We start from the raw sequence: 19,562 nt of genomic DNA, 5'->3' as shown, positions 1-19,562 counted from the left end.
TATCCACACCACTATTTTTCCGTGTTTGCTCCTCCTCTAGAAGCAAACTAACCAGCTGAATAAAAGTGAGTGGGTGCTCAGCAATCCTCATGGTGAGGTTCAATGCAGTATGAAAAGACAAGTACGAAGGAGGTAAGGAATTCAAGGTGGTGGATATCAACTGTGCATCCGAAAAATACTCATCTACATTTATGAGTTGCTCCCTCAAGTCCTGAATCTTATTTAAGTGATCCTGCATAGAATCACCTTCATGCATCTTTAGAGTTTCCAACTCTTTCTTCAAGAAAGAGATCCGAGTCTCATTCTTTCCTGCAAACATATGCTCCAAAGTCAACCATGCATCTCGTGAAGAAGATGCCGAACGGATATGAGGTATGATGGACTGCTGAACTGCCAGAGCAATCAGCGACAAGGCTTGTGCATCATGTGTATCCCAAGCTTTTTGAGCTGCAGTTCTTGGAGGAAGTGGCTGGGGTGGAGTGGGCTGAGGTCCCCGTTGTCCACGAGCGCCATGGGGAGGAGGAGTAACGGGAGCTACAACTCCCGGTCGAGTTTCCTCTCCACTGACATAATCCCATAAATTCTTGGCCACTAATACATTCTTCATCATGAATGACCAAAGTGAATAGTTGTTTCCGTCCAATCTGTCTTCCTTGGATATATACGTAAAGACATCACCTCCCTGATTTGCCATGATGACAAATTTCCAAAGACAAAATGAGCAATGTCAAAGCAGTATGAACTGGAAACCTACAAATTTCCAGAAATTGCAGCAAACACGTTTCTGCAATTAATGTGCAAGGGTGTACTCTGTCAGAAAACTGTCTTTTAATGCACGCTTCCCAAGGTGCAAACAGTGCACTGCAACACTGTTATATCAAAATCCCCAAAATTTTTGCCAAAATTTCTGTCAAAACAATCTTTTTGTGACTGTACCAGCAGTTCAAATGCAACTGTCCCCAAAATACACAAAAGCCCCAAAATTTCTGATGATCCAGTCCAGAAATTTGCATGAAATTTATCCCACACCTGTGTTGTGCTTGCCGCGTATGAACCTCCTCTTCCAGAGCTTTGTTTTGGGCTGAAATTAAAATTTTTTGTTTAAAATGTACCTGACGTGGAGCAGGCTGACGAGCAGAGTGGCAGGTCGCTTGTTAGACGGGCGGGCTGACAGTTGCGAGTAGGCGTTGACTCGTAGGACAATCGCGAGCAGGCGTCGCAAGTGGCTGGTCGTCAAGCGGGCGGCAAGACAGTCGCGAGCTGTGTGGCTGGTCGTCGGGTGGGCGGGCTGGCTGGGGCGGCAGTGCTGACGTGGACTGCAGCAACGAACAGCGCGCTGGCATACGTGGACTGCTGTGACGAACAGCGCATTGGCAGACGTCGGCGCCTGCTGACGAAGTTTGACGATAGGCGGCGTCTGACCCTGTGCGCTGGCGGACGAGCAGGCTAATGCGAGCTGCTGGCGGGTGGAGCTGACGTTGACTCCGTCAGACGGGACGGTGGCTCGCTGTGCTGAGGAAGTGGCGCCTGCAGCTGGCGGACTTGCTGGAGGTAGACTTGCTGGAGGCAAACGTGCTGGAGGCAAGGAGCGCCCTGGCCAACTGGCGACTGCACAGGCAGTTTAGGGAGAACCTGATGGGGACTGGCGAGCAGGATCAGGCGGTGCTGGCGGGCAGACGAGCTATAGGTCGAGTTGCTGAACTGGTCGACTGGGCAGAGCTGGCGGGGGCTGCAGACAGCAGACAGAAGACTGCTCTGATACCAAATGTGAAATGGAAGGATCGAGGTGCAGCCGGGATTCAGTAGACAGTGTGAGAGTGAGAGACAGAGTTGAAGCACGACACCCAAGAGAATAGACTGAATGAGTGTAACCAGAAAGTACAAAGTACAACCCTTAAACCTTAGGGTTGTAGGGGGTGTTCACACCCGACACACACTAAGTGCCCAAATGTGTGTAACATAAGCACATAAGTACATATGACAATAAGACCATAAGTCTGGGGGAAAAAACCTCTCCTACCGAGAGTAAAAAGTGCCCCAGTGTCCTACTGATCACCGACACTCCCATATGAGCGTAGGCGTAAGTGAGGCGTGAGTCAAATACCCAACAACTTTCTTTTTATTGCTTTATTAAGAATTGAACCTCTAACACCATCAAAATTCAAAGCAGGGTTGTTGCTAAGTGACACAACCAAAGATTCCCAACTATCAGACAAAGTCATCAATAAGAAAATAGCTTTCAATTTATCATCAAAAGCCGCCAAACTAAAGTCATGCAACTGACTCAAAACCCCTGTGAAAGCACTCAAATGCTTAGATGCTGGCTTAGACTCATCCAACTCCATGTTCACAAGTTTATGCATAAGATACACTTGATTCACAGGAGTTGTATTTTCATAAGTGTCCTTAAGCCTTTTCCATATAGTATAACTTGTATCAAGACGCTTGATGTCTATAAGTATATCATCAGACATTGCTATCTTAATACATGCAATGGCCTTCTTTTTAAGTCTAGCCCAATCCACATCTGTCATAGCTACACGCTTAGTCTCCAAGAGAGCATCTTCACAGTCCTTGAGAAACAAAATGCCTTGCATCTTATCCTTCCACAAGTCAAAGCTAGTGCCATCAAAACTCTTGATTTCAAAGAGGGATTTAGTGTCACTGTTGCTAGAAGCAATTGCAACCATATTTCACCAATACACTAGAAATTCAATGCCGCAATTTATGATAGCAAAAATGAGCTGAATATTCAGCTAATTTTAGTCCAAATTTTCAGCAAATAATAGCAAGATTCAGTCCAAGTATATGTACAACAGTAGAACGAATGACTTTTAGATCGACCTTAATTAATTAATTAATGCCTAGTCTCTAATGTCACCATTGGCCAATAAATTGGTCTAGGCCAAAATCTGACACTAGATACCATCTAGTACTTGTGAGACATAACTTATTACAACTTTTACCTTTGGCACCAACTGATATCTCAAGGTTCTAGGTCCCACGCTGTGAAATAATTGACTTGCATATCACATGTGCAAGTCACATTAGCACATTTGATTAACTTTTAATCAAATGCTAAGTAAAGAAATAAAATTACACATCCTTGTGATAGACCATCTCCCTAAAATCTCTGCAATTGTCCTCGATTGCACTACATCCATAACTCATGTTTCTCAACTATTTTGACTTCAGAACCACAATAAAGCGTAACCAACTGTAAACCATTGAAAACTGAGCATAAACCAATCATAAACTGATCACTTGCTGATTTGTGAACTGATTTCATAAGCTGCTGCAAATGTGATCCCAAACAGATCACAAACTAATTGCAAAAACTGATCAATAATTGATACAAAAATTGATGTAAAACTGATCCCAAAAGTGATCATAAATGGTTCTCAAATTGATAAAAAAACTGAGTTGAAACTAATCAAAATTTGATCTCAAAACTGAGGCAAAAGCTCATGCCCAACTAGACCGATTTCAAACTGATGCAAAAGTATAGTCTCATAGCCACGGTAACAACCATAGTCATCTGCATACATCTCACAGTGACTAGTATACTGAGTAGTGACCTCATGGTAACCATAATGTCAACATAGTACTTTAGATGCATGCTTAATACATTCAAGATCCACTACATACGAGAGTTGTCCACAACTGAAGGAGTGGAAGTGCTACCTCCCCCTTGAGCATCAAGTAATACTCCGGATCCCTCCTCTACTGAACTTGACTAAGCCCGAGTTGAAGTCGGCTCTAACTGAAAGGCATCTAGGTAAAGCTGCAACAACTGAGGATGGTTTGCCAAGTCATCCTCTTCCATCCATTTTGCATCTATTGGTGAAACAATGTTGAAGCTTTACCAAAAATTATATGGAAAGTTTACCTCTAATTTGCCTCAAGCCTCCACTAGGTTGTAGGTATTTCTTCCCCTTAAGCATTGCGATGCTTTATACTTTCACATTATTGCAATTCCAACTTAACTAATATGATCCAGTTGACTAGCCTCTCATGTGTACCTGATATGCTAGGAGCACCAGATGCATTAGGAAACATTCTTGTTTGCATACTTTGGACCATTGTAATGTGACTGTGCATGGGAATTTGCATGCTATCAGCCATACCAAGATACATTTTCCCATACATTGCTGCATTACTAGCTACATTTTTCCTCACTACCAATACTATACACATCATTTGCATGACCAACATTAATATCATGAGTCCCAAACACAATGAGCTACATATATGCATTCCACATACAATCAGTCCCTTTCTGTACATACAAACCAGTAAGCAATTTGAACCAATTGCCCCTCAATTTTCGCTCAGGACTTGCACAAATGGAACCACCAATTGGCCAAATGCTGCCCCAATTTACAATGGATGGGCTAGCATATGAAATCCTTGTAAATTTCATGAAATTTAGGTGCTGATTTCAGTGTATGATGCCTTCTTCTATTGGCACAGGTCCCAAGGTGGCTATCAGACCCTAATTTTTGTAGAAATTTAGGGTTTATAGCAGAAATCCTTCAGCTGTCCACCAAATCTGACTAAGATTTGCTAAGAATGGCTGAGAAATACTGAGATATTTTGAGAAGTTACCGGAGAAGGTGAGAGAAAGCCAAGATGAGAGAGAAATTTGATTTTCCTTGCGAGAAAAACCTCAAAAATCTGTCTACTGTCTGCTCTAGCTTGCATTTAATGCAGTCAACTACAACCAGACACCTCCAAAATGCTGTCACCTAATCAGCAATGCTGTTGCCAGCTACTAGAAGGTGTCCCCATGATGCTGTCCCTTGCTTGCTAAGGCCCCAAATGGCTGTCTTCTGTAGCGAATTGTTGTTCTTTGATCAAAAAATGAACTAGCAGCTCCCTCTCTCTCTCTCTCTCCTAGGCTGTAAACTAATTGAATGGTTGAGACCCAGCCCCTCTCAAAAACGTTTTCTTAGTTTGCATGGGCAGCCTTCTAAACCCTTTTTTTAGCATTATCCAGCTGTTTAATTAATTTTCAAAATTAAATAATCTTGAAAATTAATTTCAGCCCTTTTGGCCCTGCCCGAAATCAAATGTGCCCATCCATAATTAAATTGGCTACACCATTTGCAACCTGGAGTGGTCCCCAACCTCTGTTGACCCTTAAGCATTAATTAATTAATTAATGCTAGTACCTAGTGTCACCATTGACACTTATTGGCCAAACAATTGTGTAACTTGGAGTGGTTTCCAACCTCTGTTGATCCTTAGACTAGCACCTAGTATCACCATTGACACCTATTGGATAAACAACTGTCCTATGGTCAAAACTGACACCAACTAACCCTCAAAGCCCAGCTAGCATAGCTTATCACAACTTTTGCCTTTGGCACTAACTGATATCTCAAGGTCCTAGGTCCCACTGTGAAATAATTGACTTATACATCACATGTGCAAGTCACATTAGCACATTTGAATAACTTTTAATCAAATACTAGGCAAAGTAATAAAATTTCATGTCCTCCTGACACCTCTCCTTGGCCTAGGCTTCGACCAGAGCAATTAAAGAGTCCTGGGATTACCTTAGACAAGTTAAGGCCAAGCAGATAAACGAGACCAGAGAAGACAATGCTAGGAAATACTCCCATGGTAAGTCCCTTGAAATCAGAATTGACTCAGGACAATTCCACCTTCAGCAAGAACTGCTTAAGGTCAAAAAGAGCTAAGGGAACTAGAAAACAAGAAAGCCTTTAGTGTCCAGCTGTATACAAGGTAATGGTGGGTTGGCAAGGTTGGTAGACCCACTCCAAAAGTGTTCAACATTCTCAAGAAGAAGGAAGAGAGGGACCCAATCCCATTACTCACTAAAGAGGATGGTTCTAAAGCCAAAGACAATGGTGAAAATTTTGTCATAGCTAAGAAATTATTCATTAAAAATTTCAGCACTCCTAGAGTTAGTAATAGTGATGAAATCAACGCCAAGGCCAAGATTGCCATGATAAGAAAAAAAGTGGCACCCTTACTATAGAGATTAAAGATACCATCAATACCTTGGCTAAAGGAAAGAACCCAGGCATACATGGCGCCCCAAATGAGTTCTTTAAAGAATTCAAAGAATTCTTGGTCAGCCCACTACTCCAAGTGTGGAAAGAATCCATTAAATTTGGAGCTCTCCTACATATCATCAATGAAGGTGTAGTCAAGGTGATTCACAAGAGAGAGGAGAAAGATCTATTATCAAACTGGAGACCCATAACGTGCTTGACCTTTGCTTATAAAGTCTTTGCAAAAGCCCTAGCTAGAAGGTTGTCCCCACATTTAGACATATGGAATAGGAAGGAGCAAAAAGATTTTATTAAAGGGAGATTCATACTAGATTCTATCATTGCACTTTGGGAAAGGATAAAGCATGCTCAGGAATACAATCAAGACTTTGTTTTCTTTAAGATAGCTTTTGACAAAGCCTATGATAGGCCAGAATGGGATTTCATTTTGCAATCTCTTCATGACATGGGATTGGGGAAGAGGTTCATCAAATTTGTCAGCACTCTGTTTGGTAATGCTTCCACTAGAATTGCTGTGAATGGGGAAATGACTGACTCTCTTTCTCTTAGAAGATCAACAAGACAAGGCTGCCCACTAGCCCAACTCCTCTTTGCCATAGTAGCAGATGCTTTAGGATGGCTAATCCAAGACCAAATAGGGAAGGGCAACATAGAGGGCATCAAATTGCCTAACAAGAAAGACAGGGTACTTAATCAGTTTGCTGATGATACCAATGGGACAGTTAACAATGATCCTGTCTCTTTAGTTGCCTTTTGGAACTGCCTACAGCTATTTTGCAAAGCCTTAGGTTCTGTGATAAACCCAGCCAATACAGAAATCAAAAGCATGATTTCCTTCCCCCCAAGATGGCTGTTAAAAGCTGGATGCAATGAAATAGAATTTGGTAAAGTCTTCAGAATGCTTGGAATACTCTTTGGGTTTGGAGTAACCATGAAGCAGAGATGTGGGTGGATCCTTGAGAAAGTCAAGCAAAAGTTTGAAAGATGGAAAGGGATGCAGCTAAATATGGCTGGAAGATGTCTAGTACTGAAACATATTCTCATCCCCTCTACAATTTACTTCTTGGCCTGCTGACAGCCATTCAAAGCCTGTGGAGTGGAGATGAAGATAAGTTCAAAGTTTCTAGAGTGTCATGGACTGTATGTACTACCCCTAAAAAGCTGGGAGGATTAGGACTGCCAAGCCTCCAAGGCATGGCAAATAAACTTGCTGCCAAGTGGGTTGCTAGGAGCATTAACAGAGAGGAAGAGGACTGGATAACGCTACTACATGCTTCTGTCAAACAATTCCAACTTGCAGGCTGCCCTAGATGGAAAAGCCTGGCCCCCCTCACTGTTATCATCAACTTAGTTGAAATTAAAGCAAAAGAGTGTTCTGGGCAGACCAAAGTAATATGGTAGGCATGGTTCAAATATTAAAAACTCTTGGTATCCTCACCCCATCCTAATTTGACCCTAGGGGGGTCTCCCACCAGTTACATGCTGCAACACCACATGATCTCTCGTGGTAGATATGTCTGCTGCACCACATGTGATCAGACTCTTGCTCATCTCTTCATTTCCTGCCTAGTGGCTAGACATGTTTGGGGGTTTCATTTCCCAAGTATGGACTTTCATGACGCAGCAGCATACAGTCATCTGTTCCCAGGTTTTTAGTAAAATGCCATAAATGGCTGGTTTATAGCTGGAGCATCCGCATCTCTTTCATTTTCTATGTTGGACTGGTCTTCAGCATATGTGGATGAATCATAATTCCATTTTTTTTCAGCCTCGGGTATCCATGGTCAAGTTGGCTGCATTCAAGTACTATTATTGTGGCAAGCGAGTTCCGTGTTTTCTGCCTGTGGTCCTCAGAGAGGTGGTTGCTCCATGAATGGAGATCATCTGTTCCAACCGAGTCATACCCACTTTGTGATTTTCTTTTCTTGACATTGTAGCCTTGTTGTCTGTATTGCTTGCCATCTGTCCCCCTGACCAATGCATCACCTGTCAGGTCCGACATGTAAGCATGAAAAATACCTACATGCCACCTCTAGCTTGTGACTTCTACCCATCTCTAAAGATTGTGCTTCACTCCTTCAATTACTCAAAATCTATATGCAGTGCATGTTTGAATACAGAAGTCTATTTTTAGGGTTATTACCTGAATAATGTGCCACCGAATCTCCCCTTGAAGTTATGAATGTAGTACACAGTCTCAAATTTTGGAAGAAAGTTTCTGGATAGTGCAGCAAGCTTAGGATAGAAGAAAGATGGATAATCTGAGTTCTGAATGTTATTGGAAAACAAATAACTGATTTTTAAAAAACTGTATTCAGAATACAGACGCTTAGGTAAGAAGAATGTGCAACAGTATTCGTACTAAACAGTAGGTCTGCATTCATCAATGCTAGCAAAAAAACAAATCCAACAAAAGCCAGAATATTTGCCTGGTGTTTATCATTATGGAGTACTAGCATTTTTCCTTGTAGGATCAAATCTTACTGATAAAACTGGTCAGGAAGATTGTCCACCCTCAGATGCTGTGGGATTTCATGGCACAAGTTTCAACTAAAGTAAATAAAAACCATATCAGTATAGTCTGTTCGCCATTTTTAACTACTTTCCGACATCCTGCAATTTTACATTCCATAAAGACAACTGATCGTCATCTCTTTCTAGAATGTCGCAACATCTTGAATAGTATACTTCTCAGCCTTCTACAACACACGGTGAATGAATCAGGATGCAACAACAGGACTTGAAAAATGTTTTTCACACGCTCATTGCTCTTGAGGATATCCTTTTTCTTGCATTCGTGGTGCTCCTTAAACCATGGCTTAAACCAAGCTGTGCAAGAAGCACTGCATAACACAATGATCATCTATACATATGTTTCCAGTTAACGATGACTTTTTGCTTTACAATTACGCTCCTGAATTTGCATAGCTCATCCATTATCTGCTTTACAATTATTCTCATGAATCTGTGTAGCTCACCCTTTGTCCAATATATGCACTAGATAAAAGTTGACACATAGTTAAACTCAAGACAACCATCACTTACATAATTCGGTCCTCTCTAGGCACTTGAACAGTATTTAGGTCTGTGCAGAAAAACTCTACAGTAGGTTTCCAGCAGGAATTCCGCAACTAAATACCAACCAAATGAATTTTTTGGTGGTTTTTACATGGATTGTGTACTGTATATGTTTTGTGGACTTTAAACATCTTATGAAAGACCCTTTTGAATATTTTTTGATCTTCCGAAATAGAAACATCCTTACAAAATCAGGCTTGATTCTTCTTTCTAATGGACATATTTTGCTTTTATTTTAAACATCAATCGTCTATCCTTAATGCACAAGATAGTGTTTTGAGGAGAAACCATGATTAAAAAGTATCTAATAAGACACGTTGAGTTTGATTTGGTAAGGTTGCATAACCCTATGCAAAGGTGACACCAAGCAAGTCTAAGTGAATCAGCCCAACATCACTTATCTCAAGCTGCAGGGCCAATAAAGCAATGAAAAGGGACATGGGTTAATGTGCCATACACTTAACTATCAGATTGTAATGCTCCACTGTTACTGTGTATGGAATAAAGCATGTTGAACCTCATTCCAAGTATTTGTGATAGAGTTTAATGCACAGCTTAAGGCATTGAAATAGTATGTTGGGTCTAGTGACCCTAGATGGCCAAAAAAAGTTCAAAAGTCATAAGTCTTGTGGATATCTTTAGCTACTGCAGCAAAATAGTAGGTGAAACTTGCAGTTCTCAACATGACAATTTTATAGCTGTGATAACTTCCCGCATAAAGTGTGTGGCCTCCTAGATACTTCGTTCATAGTATACTACTGTATATACTCCACAACAGAATGGGATTGCAAAAAGGAAGAATTGGTCACTCATGGAGATGGCCAGATGTATGCTGAAAGCTAAGAGTCTGCCACATGGCTTTTGGATGGAAGCATTTAATGTGTACTTGTCATGTTTTGAACAGGTGCCCTACCAAGGCATTAAAAAATGTTACACCTTTTAAGACTTGGAACAGCTAGAAACCTTCAGTTGGCCATTTTCGTACTTTTGGGTGTCTTGCATATGCTCATATTCCCAAAGTACTGAGAAAGAAGTTGGACAACAAGACTGTCAAATGCATTTTTGTAGGGTACATCAGTGAGAGCAGAGGATACAGACTATATGATCCTGTTTCCAAGAAAGTCTTTGTCAGTAGGGATGTGATTTTTGATGAAAAATCAAAATTATCCCTTGCTGGTTTTGATACATATCAGGCTGCAAATGATGTGTTTGAAGGGTGTTGCCCATTTCTTATGGTGATACAACAGGAGTTTCAGTAAATGAACACAATGTTCAACCAACTGCTCCATTGAGCAATGCAGAAATTCAGCCTATGGCTAATATTCAGCAAGATGCTAGATTTGATATTCAACAAGAGCTTGTACACAATCAGGTTGCCAGGCAGATGCCTAGATGGTACTTGCAGACTATAAAAGATAGTCATTTGGATGCTCCTATTGTTGGTTGTACTAGAAGACAAGCTCATTTGCATGATCATGCTAATACAATGGAGTTTGTTATGGCAACATACACACTGGATGATAAGGAGAGTGATTGTTTTGAGGATGCACAACAAAGTGTGCATTGGATGGTAGCAATGCAAGCTCAATTTGATTCTATCATAAAGAATCAAACATGGAATTTAGTAGCATTGCCTATTGGAAAGAAAGCATTTGGAACAAAATGGGTCTATAAGCCGAAAAGAAACGCGGATGGATCCATTGATAAGTATAAAGCCATGCTTGTGGCCAAGGCTACACACAAAAGAAGGGCATTGACTATGAGGATTCATTTGCTCCTACATCCCATATGATTACCATTCGGACTATGGGGTCTATGACTGCCCATCATGGTGACTATGCACCAGCTTGATATTAAGACTGCATTTTTACACGGGGAACTTCAAGAAGAAGTGTATGTACAGCAGCCCGTTGGTTTTGCAGTTGAGAGATCTGAACACTTGATATGTAAGCTGAAAAAGGCTTTGTACGGTTTAAAGCAAGCTCCCCAAGCTTGGTATGCAAAAATTAATGGCTTTTTACTTAACCAAGGGTTCATTAACAATCCATCAGAGTCTACTCTTTACGTATGCAAAGAGAGGGGGTCTTTGCTGGTCATATGTCTTAATGTAGATGATATTCTACTCACAAGGACACATGCTAATAAGATTTTAGCATTCAAGAAAAATTTGCAGCAAACTTTTGAAATGTTAGATTTGGGGCCCTTGCATTACTACTTGGGCATTCAATTCATTCATGATGCTAGAGGCATTGGATTGTCACAGTCCAGATATATCAGGAGACTAGACTCAAGTTGTCCTTGCATGATGACAATGATTCTTGGATTGCTTTATGCCAAGGGGGGACCACTGCAACTACATGCCTACAATGATTTAGATTGGGCTGTTGATTTTAATTTACGTTACTCTACGAGTGGAAAATGTTTCTTTCTTGGCTCATCTTGCATCTCTTGGCTTAGCAAGAAACAATCCACTGTTGCCACATTGTCTTATGAAGCTTAATACAAGGCAACTTTCACTACCACAATTGAATGTGTATGGTTGACGCGTTTGTTGGTTGATCTGGATGTATATGTCACGGAGCTTACTTCTTTGTTTACTTACAGTCAGAGTGCCATCACAGTGGCATAGAACCCAGTGTTTCATGCACGCACGAAACACATAGAGATCCACTATCACTTTGTCAGAGAGAGGCTACATGCAGGAGATATCAGCCTTGTCTACTATCCTGCCACCAATAATGTGGCAAACATCTTCACCAAAGCTCTTCCTTGCAACAAATTTGAAGCATTTCGCAATGCTTTAAATTTGATCTCCTTTGGTGGATGATCCTTGTATGTTGGTTACTTTTCACTCCAACAGGGTTTGTTGGGTTTGCCTCATGCTTATGCTCACATACGAGTATCGGTGATCCGCAGTAAGACACTCGGGCACTTTTTACTCTCCTTATGAGAGGATTTTTTTCCCCAGTTACATTATTTTTTATCTTGCGTGTTTATGTTACACAGTTCAATCACTTACCATACTTTATACCTTTCGGGTGTGAACGCACTTTAACAACCCTAAGGTCTAAGGGTTGTACTTTTGTACTTTCACTTACACTTTGGAACCGCATTGGGAGTCGTGCTATGTCTTCACTCTCACACTCTTCACTGTCGACTGTGTACTCTCAGCTAAGCTTCGATCCTCCATATCCCTCACACTACTAAGTACAACACAAATACAATGGTGGGGTGAACAACCAATTGTTAGATTAGCAACGATGGAGGGGCAAATAGAAGAAGATACATTGGCCAAAAGGAAAGAAAGGGAGAGCAATAAGGTCCTATATATAGAAAAGCCTAATGCAGGCAAAAACATATGCGTGGACGAAAACTGATTGACCACAACATAACTAGCCACAATGGACCAAAAACGATCAAATGCACCACAGGAAAATATATATTAGACGTCTGTGACACCCCCACTAACTCCATGATAGGGCTCCACAACCAAGAGATAATGTACATTATGTACTACGAACACCCCCTCTCAAATCCTGGATGGGGCACTGAACATGTCGGATTGGGAGCAAAAGTTGGGAACATATCTAACAGAGATCCACGAAGGGTTGGTATTCCACTTCCAAAGGAGTCCTATAGAATGCCTCTATAGAGTCCATGACTCCACCACAAAGGCTTCAAGAAACATCTTTGATCCAAGAAATAGTCACAAAGAAACCTTGGTAGGTACACTTGAATGCACAAGTAGAGATGTGATGCTCAAGAAGACATGATCGCATACAATTGATCTTCAGTGTTAGAATGGCATGAAGAAAACTTTGGAAAAGCTCCCAAACCAAGTGTTGGAAATTCAATCATGGAGATACATGTAGCTCTCATGGTGGTTGAAAGGTGCAAGTGCTCATTGTGCATGTGATTACCGAGAATTGAGAGAAAGGAAGCAAGATAATGTGAAAAAGGGGAAATTGACACAATAGCTAACCTCCTCTAGACAAGAGAAAGCTCGAAGCTTGAAAAGAATTGGAAGAGCCCCAAGTCATCATGAAACTCTAATGACAGAATCTCCCACTCACAACCTATAAGAATCAAGCGATCACACAATGAAGGGTTGAGATCCCTCCTACAAGCATACATAAGAGAAGAGGTCCAAGGTTGATCTCACTGAAAACCAATGCTGTAATCCGACTGTGTTGGTGTTCCCGTAAATAGAGCACACTCCTCAAACCTATAATTGGTTCCTTGAAAATTGAGGTCTATGAAATAGAACCCAAGTATTACTCCAAACAAGGTAAGCCGATCACCTTTGCAAGGGAATCAAGATCCTCTACAACAAATGCCTCCAACTCTCTTGTGGTAGAGCCTCTATGAGATTCATGCTCCTCCAAGAAATAGGCATAGTTATGTGGTCTCCATTAGCTCACGTTAAAGAAGATATCACAACTAGCCATCTCCTCTCACCTCTTGAGGGAAAAGCACTAATAGCTATCAATCATCCAATGACAATCAATGATGGTGTATCTCAAAGCCAAAGACTCCAATCCTCCATGCTAGACCTTTGATGTTTCAAGAAAGGCCTCCAACAATAGAGAGCCTCATATATTATCAAGCCTAGAATGGGCAACTACAAGTGCATTGGATAAACAGTGCAATGGTCCCAAAGGAACAAATATTTGGCCCATAGTATATGGTCCACATTGACTCCATAATAGTAGCACAATCCCATTGCTCAACTACACCATTGTCCAAGAGTACAAACTCCTGCAGAGTTCCATAAAAGTTCAATAAATATGTAAAATACACAGTATACAAACTCACCACTATGATCAAGTAAAAAAGAATCTCTCTCTCCACCATGGTCTTGCCATAGACAAACATTGTAAGATGCCTCGCCTTGGGACTGTGTGGCCCAAGTGTTTCAGGAAATCATGAATGTTACCTCCTCAAAAAGGTTGATAGTGCTATTTGCTGATGTTGAGTTTAAAACTAATCAGCTCTTGATTACAACCCCAAAACTAAAATTACCAAACTTCCATTGAAAAAGAAATGTGCTCCTAGAGAGTATATGTGTCCCATAAGCCAAACCCTAATTTGGGAGGATCCATCCATCTATAAATAGATAGGTTGCCCACCACTCAGCCCTAATTCCACTTTGCATATTGCTTACGCTTGTCTCTGCTGTCCACACCCCCTTCCGGGAGGATATCTCAGTTCAAGCTGCTATCTACTGCTGCCCTTCACTTGGTGCCTACTATCCAGTCCCCCTCTACCTACTGGTGACTGTTCTCAGCCTGTCTACATTAGTCAACTGACTGCGTTTACTGCTGCAGATCACCTACGAGCCTCCATTTGACTCAGTTTTGCTGCCGCCTGGTGCTGACTGTCAGATGGGAGAGGATCGAGGTGCAGCTGAAGTGCAGTAGACAGTGTGAGAGTGAGAGACAGAGTTGAGCACGACACCCAATGCAATAGTACTGAATAGAGTGTTAGCTGAAAGTACAAATGATAACCCTTATACCTTAGGGTTATAAGGGGCTGTTCACACCCGAACACAGTAAGTGCCCGTAAGTGTGCACCACAAGCACATACAAAATAGTACACATAATCTGGGGGAAAAAACCTCTCCTACCGAGAGTAAAAAGTGCCCCAGTGTCCTAGTGATCACCCGCACACTCCCATATGAGCGTAGGCGTAAGTAAGGCGTGTGAGATACCCAACAAACCCCCCTGGAGTGAAGAGTGATCAAGTGTACAAGGATCATCCGCCACCAAAGGGCGTCAAATTCAAAGCATCGCGAAATGCTTCAAATTTGTCTCGTGGAAGAGCTTTGGTGAAGATGTCTGCCACATTGCTGGTGGTAGGACAGTAGACAAGGCTGATATCACCTGCATGTAGCCTCTCTCTGACAAAGTGGTAGTGAATCTCTATGTGTTTCGTGCGAGCATGAAACACAGGGTTCCGTGCCACTGCAATGGCACTCTGACTGTCAGTATATAAAGGAGTAGGCTCCGTAACAGATACATCCAAATCAGCAAGTAAGCGTCTAAGCCATACGCACTCAACTGCAGTAGTGAAGGCTGCCTTGTACTCAGCTTCACATGACGACGTGGCAACAGTGGATTGTTTCTTGCTAAGCCAAGAAATGCATGACGAGCCAAGAAAGAAACAATTGCCACTAGTGGAGTGACGAGTATCAAAATCACCAGCCCAATCAGAGTCACTGTAAGCATGTAACTGCAGTGGTCCCCCCTTGGCATAAAGCAATCCAAGAGCTCTAGTACCCTGCAAGTAACGAAACACACGCTTCACAGCTTGCCAATGCGACATACGAGGCTGATGCATGTACCTGCTCAAAACTGAAACGGCAAACTGTATGTCTGGCCGAGTGTGGCATAGATAGATGAGACATCCCACTGCTGGAGCATAAGTATGGATATCAAACAAATCACTGTCATCATGTAATGACAGTTTGAGCCCAGGTTCCATGGGTGTACAAACTGGCTTGCAATCCTGTAAGCCAAACTTCTCAAGAAGTTGCCCAATGTACCTTGACTGACATAATCCAATGCCTCTAGCATCATGTACAAACTGGATGCCCAAGTAATAGTGCAAAATACCCAAGTCAGACATGTCAAAAGTTTGCTGTAAATTATTTTTGAATGCTGAAATCTGATCAGCATGTGTTCCAGTGAGCAAAAGGTCATCTACATATAGACACAAAATCAGCATGGATCCCCCCTCTTTATGTACATAAAGGGTAGACTCAGATGGGCTGTTTACAAACCCCTGACTAAGCAAGAAAGCATCTATCTTTGCGTACCAAGCTCGTGGAGCTTGTTTCAAACCATATAGAGCTTTTTTCAGCTTGCATACTAAATTTTCTGAGCCTTCAACTGCAAAACCAATGGGCTGCTGTACATACACTTCTTCCTGAAGTTCCCCATGTAAGAATGCAGTCTTTATATCCAGCTGATGCACTTTCCAACCAAAATGTGCAGCCAAGGCAATCATAGACCGAATGGTCGTCATACGGGAGGTAGGAGCAAAGGTCTCCTCATAGTCAATGCCCTTTTTCTGTGCGTAGCCTTTAGCTACCAGCCGTGCCTTGTACTTATCTATGGATCCATCTGCATTCCTTTTCAATTTGTAGACCCATTTCGTACCAATGGCACGCTTGCCAACTGGCAAAGACACCAAATCCCAAGTATGATTCTTATGAATAGAATCCAATTCAGCTTGCATGGCTGCCATCCAATGCACACTATGTCGTGCATCCTCAAAACATTCAGGCTCCTCATTATCATGAGTACATGCTGCCATAACAAACTCCATGGAATGTGCTGAATCATGCAGTCGAGTTTGCCTTCGAGTACGACCAGCCAAGGGTGTTTCCAAATGACTATCTCTCATAGTCTGCGTGTACCATCTAGGCACCTGTCTTGCTTCCTGACTATGTACAAGTTCCTGCTGAATTTCAGTTTCAGCAATGTGCTGATTTACTGCATGTTCCATAGGAGCAGCTGGCTGAACATTAGGTTCATTTGCTGAAGTACCAGCTGAATCACCAAATGTGATGGGCAGCAGCCCTTCAAAGACATCACGGGCAGCCTGATATGTATTAAAACCAGCCAAGGATAATTCTGATTTTTCATCAAATACAACATCCCTGCTGACAAAAACCTTCTTGGTCACGGGATCATAGAGTCTGTAGCCTTTGCTTTCGCTGCTATATCCCATAAAGATGCATTTTACAGCCTTGTTGTCCAACTTCTTTCGAAGTACCTGTGGAATATGGGCATATGCAAGACACCCAAAAGTACGGAAGTGGCCAACAGAAGGTTTGCGGCTGTGCCAAGCCTCAAAAGGTGTGACGGTTTTCAAGGCCTTGGTAGGGCATCTGTTCAAAATGTGGCAAGCGCACATGACGGCTTCCATCCAAAAACTATGAGGCAAACTCTTTGCCTTCAGCATACATCTGGCCATCTCCATGAGTGACCGATTTTTCCTCTCTGCTACCCCATTTTGCTGTGGAGTATATGCAGTAGTGTACTGATGGATAATGCCCTTCTGCTGCAAATAAGAATTCAGCATAGAGGACATGTATTCCCCCCCTCGGTCCGAACGGAGAGTCTTAATCTTGCAACCAGACTGAGTTTCCACAAGTGCACTGAAAGCCAAAAATGCATCATACACTTCAGACTTCTTTTTCAAGCAGTAGACCCAGCACAAACGTGTAAAGTCATCAATAAATGTTACAAAATAGTAACAACCACCCAATGACTGTGTCTGCATGGGCCCACAAACATCCGAATGCACAAGCTGCAATCTGGCTGTTGCTCTAAAAGCAACATCACGGGGAAAAGAGAAACGATGCATTTTCCCCAAAATGCAACCCTCGCATAAATGCTCAGGAGGTCTCTCCAAGAGAGGTAATCCATCCAACATCTGAGTACGCTGTAATAGCATCAAGCTGCCATAGTTTACATGCCCCAAACGAGCATGCCATAACTCTGCCTCTAACATAGCAGGAGTAAGAGTGGATGTCAAATATGCAGACTGATCTACCGAAAGAGCATCCAACTCATATAACCCATGACACAGAGAACCTGTCAAGACCAATGTCATGTGTTCCTTGTCACGGACCATGCAACGGTCATCATCAAAGGTGACCTGCAAACCACAACGTGCCATAGAAGAAATGGAAAGCAGATTCTTCTTAATGCCAGGCACATACAAAGCATCCTGTAGGCGGAGAATAGAGCCATCAATGGCTGTAAGCTGAATCTCCCCAATACCACGAACAGGGTATGATGCATTATTAGCACACTGAACAGACTTCCCAACGGGAGGTGCACCAAGAGAAGCAAACAAATCTCTACGAGATGTGATATGCCGTGAAGCACCACTGTCAAAGAACCAAGTGTCAGCATCTTCTGTAGAGCTAAATGCTCTATCAGCCCAAGAGACATCATAACTGCAAGTGTAAAAACAATAGTCCCTGTCTGCAACAAAGGACGCGGACTCACTAGCAGTGGAAGGAGCTGCAGAAACAGACATTCCTGACTCTTTCTTCTTCTCTTTGGCGATGCGCTTCCTGCACTCAGTGATGTAGTGGCCAGGCTTCTTGCAGTAATGGCATTTTCCTTTCTTGGCTTGCGTGCCCCCCTGTTTCTGACTTGTCTGTGAAGTGTTACTACTACCAGAACTCTGCGAAGCATTTTTCCCTTGGCTGTTTTTACCCTTCTGCCTTGACATAAAAGCCTGCTCAGAGGCTATACCATCCACACCACTGTTCCGTCTAGTTTGCTCCTCCTCTAGAAGCAAACTGACAAGCTGAATGAAAGTGATGGGCTCTTTCGAAATCCTCATAGTGAGGTTCAAGGCAGTATGAAAAGCCAAGTAAGAGGGAGGCAGTGAATTCAATGTCGTAGAAAGCAGCTGCGCATCTGAGTAGTACTCATCCACATTCATGAGTTGCTCCCGCAAGTCCTGAATTTTGTTGAGATGATCCTGCATAGAATCACCCTCATTCATCTTTAGAGTCTCTAGCTCTTTCTTCAAGAAAGAGATGCGAGTCTCATTCTTTCCTGCAAACATCTGCTCCAATGTCAACCAAGCTTCTTGTGAAGAAGCTGCTGAACGAATATGAGGAATGATAGAACGCTGAACTGCCAATGCAATCAGCGACATAGCCTGTGCATCCCGTGTATCCCAAGCTTTCTGAGCTGCAGTTCTTGGGGGAAGTGGCTGAGCGGGCTGAGGTGGAGGGAGCTGAGGTTGCCCTCTTGCACGTCCTCCTGGAGGAGGAGTAGCGGGAGCCACAACTCCCGGTCGTGCTTCCTCTCCACTGACATAATCCCACAAATTTTTGGCCACTAATACATTCTTCATCATGAAAGACCAAAGGGAATAATTGTTCCCATCCAATCGGTCTTCCTTGGACACATAGGTGAATACATCTCCTCCCTGATTTGCCATTATTTCCCAAAAGGTAATAGAGCAATGTCAATGCAGTACGGGCTGGAAATCTGCAAATTTCCAGAAATTGCAGCAAACACAAGTCTGCAATTAATGTGCAAAGGGTACTCTGTCAAAAAAAAACTGTCACTGATGCACGCTTCCCAAGGTGCAATTAGTGCTCAGCAGCACTAAAACATCAAAAGCCCCAAAAATTTCTGTCACAAATGTCTGTTACAAAAGCCCCAAAATGTGCATTCAATGTGTCACAGACAGACACAGCACGTTTCCCAATGCTGAAAACTGAACCTGCTGTTCAGCACGTTTCCCAATGCTGAACCTGAACCTGTTGCAGGAACTCCTGTGTAAAAGAAAAGTGCAGAATGTTACCTCTGCGTGTTGACGACGGGCACGATTCCCGAGGTAATGACTGCTGGGTACAGTCGGACTGACGCACAGGTACAGGCGTGCAGGTCCAGTGACACG

At 42.5% G+C, this 19,562-nt stretch overlaps 1 protein-coding gene across 6 annotated transcripts in view; it reads right to left on the bottom strand.

The window, feature by feature from the left end:
* Positions 1 to 7,329: 7,329 nt before the first annotated feature.
* Positions 7,330 to 19,562, bottom strand: part of LOC148008424 (uncharacterized) — an 84,460-nt gene continuing 72,227 nt past the window's right edge. For 3 of the 6 annotated variants that reach the window (XM_087674233.1, XM_087674237.1, XM_087674236.1), the window contains exons 8-9: positions 8,188 to 8,305; positions 7,331 to 8,014 (exon numbers count right to left, since the gene is read on the bottom strand). In XM_087674233.1, the coding sequence (XP_087530359.1) occupies positions 7,756 to 8,014; positions 8,188 to 8,305 (377 nt within the window). In that variant the 3' untranslated portion in view covers positions 7,331 to 7,755. Of the gene's footprint in view, positions 8,031 to 8,187; positions 8,313 to 19,562 lie in introns of those variants that run through there. The other 3 variants (XM_087674234.1, XM_087674235.1, XM_087674238.1) reach the window with 3 other exon arrangements.

The sequence above is a fragment of the Lygodium microphyllum genome, unplaced genomic scaffold (genome assembly GCF_053477565.2).
Source record: "Lygodium microphyllum isolate KBCC unplaced genomic scaffold, Lygodium_microphyllum_v1.1.10 scaffold_142, whole genome shotgun sequence".
NCBI classification, from domain to species: domain Eukaryota; kingdom Viridiplantae; phylum Streptophyta; class Polypodiopsida; order Schizaeales; family Lygodiaceae; genus Lygodium; species Lygodium microphyllum.
Note: the sequence above shows the minus strand (reverse complement) of the source record. Positions and strands in the feature narration are given on the sequence as shown.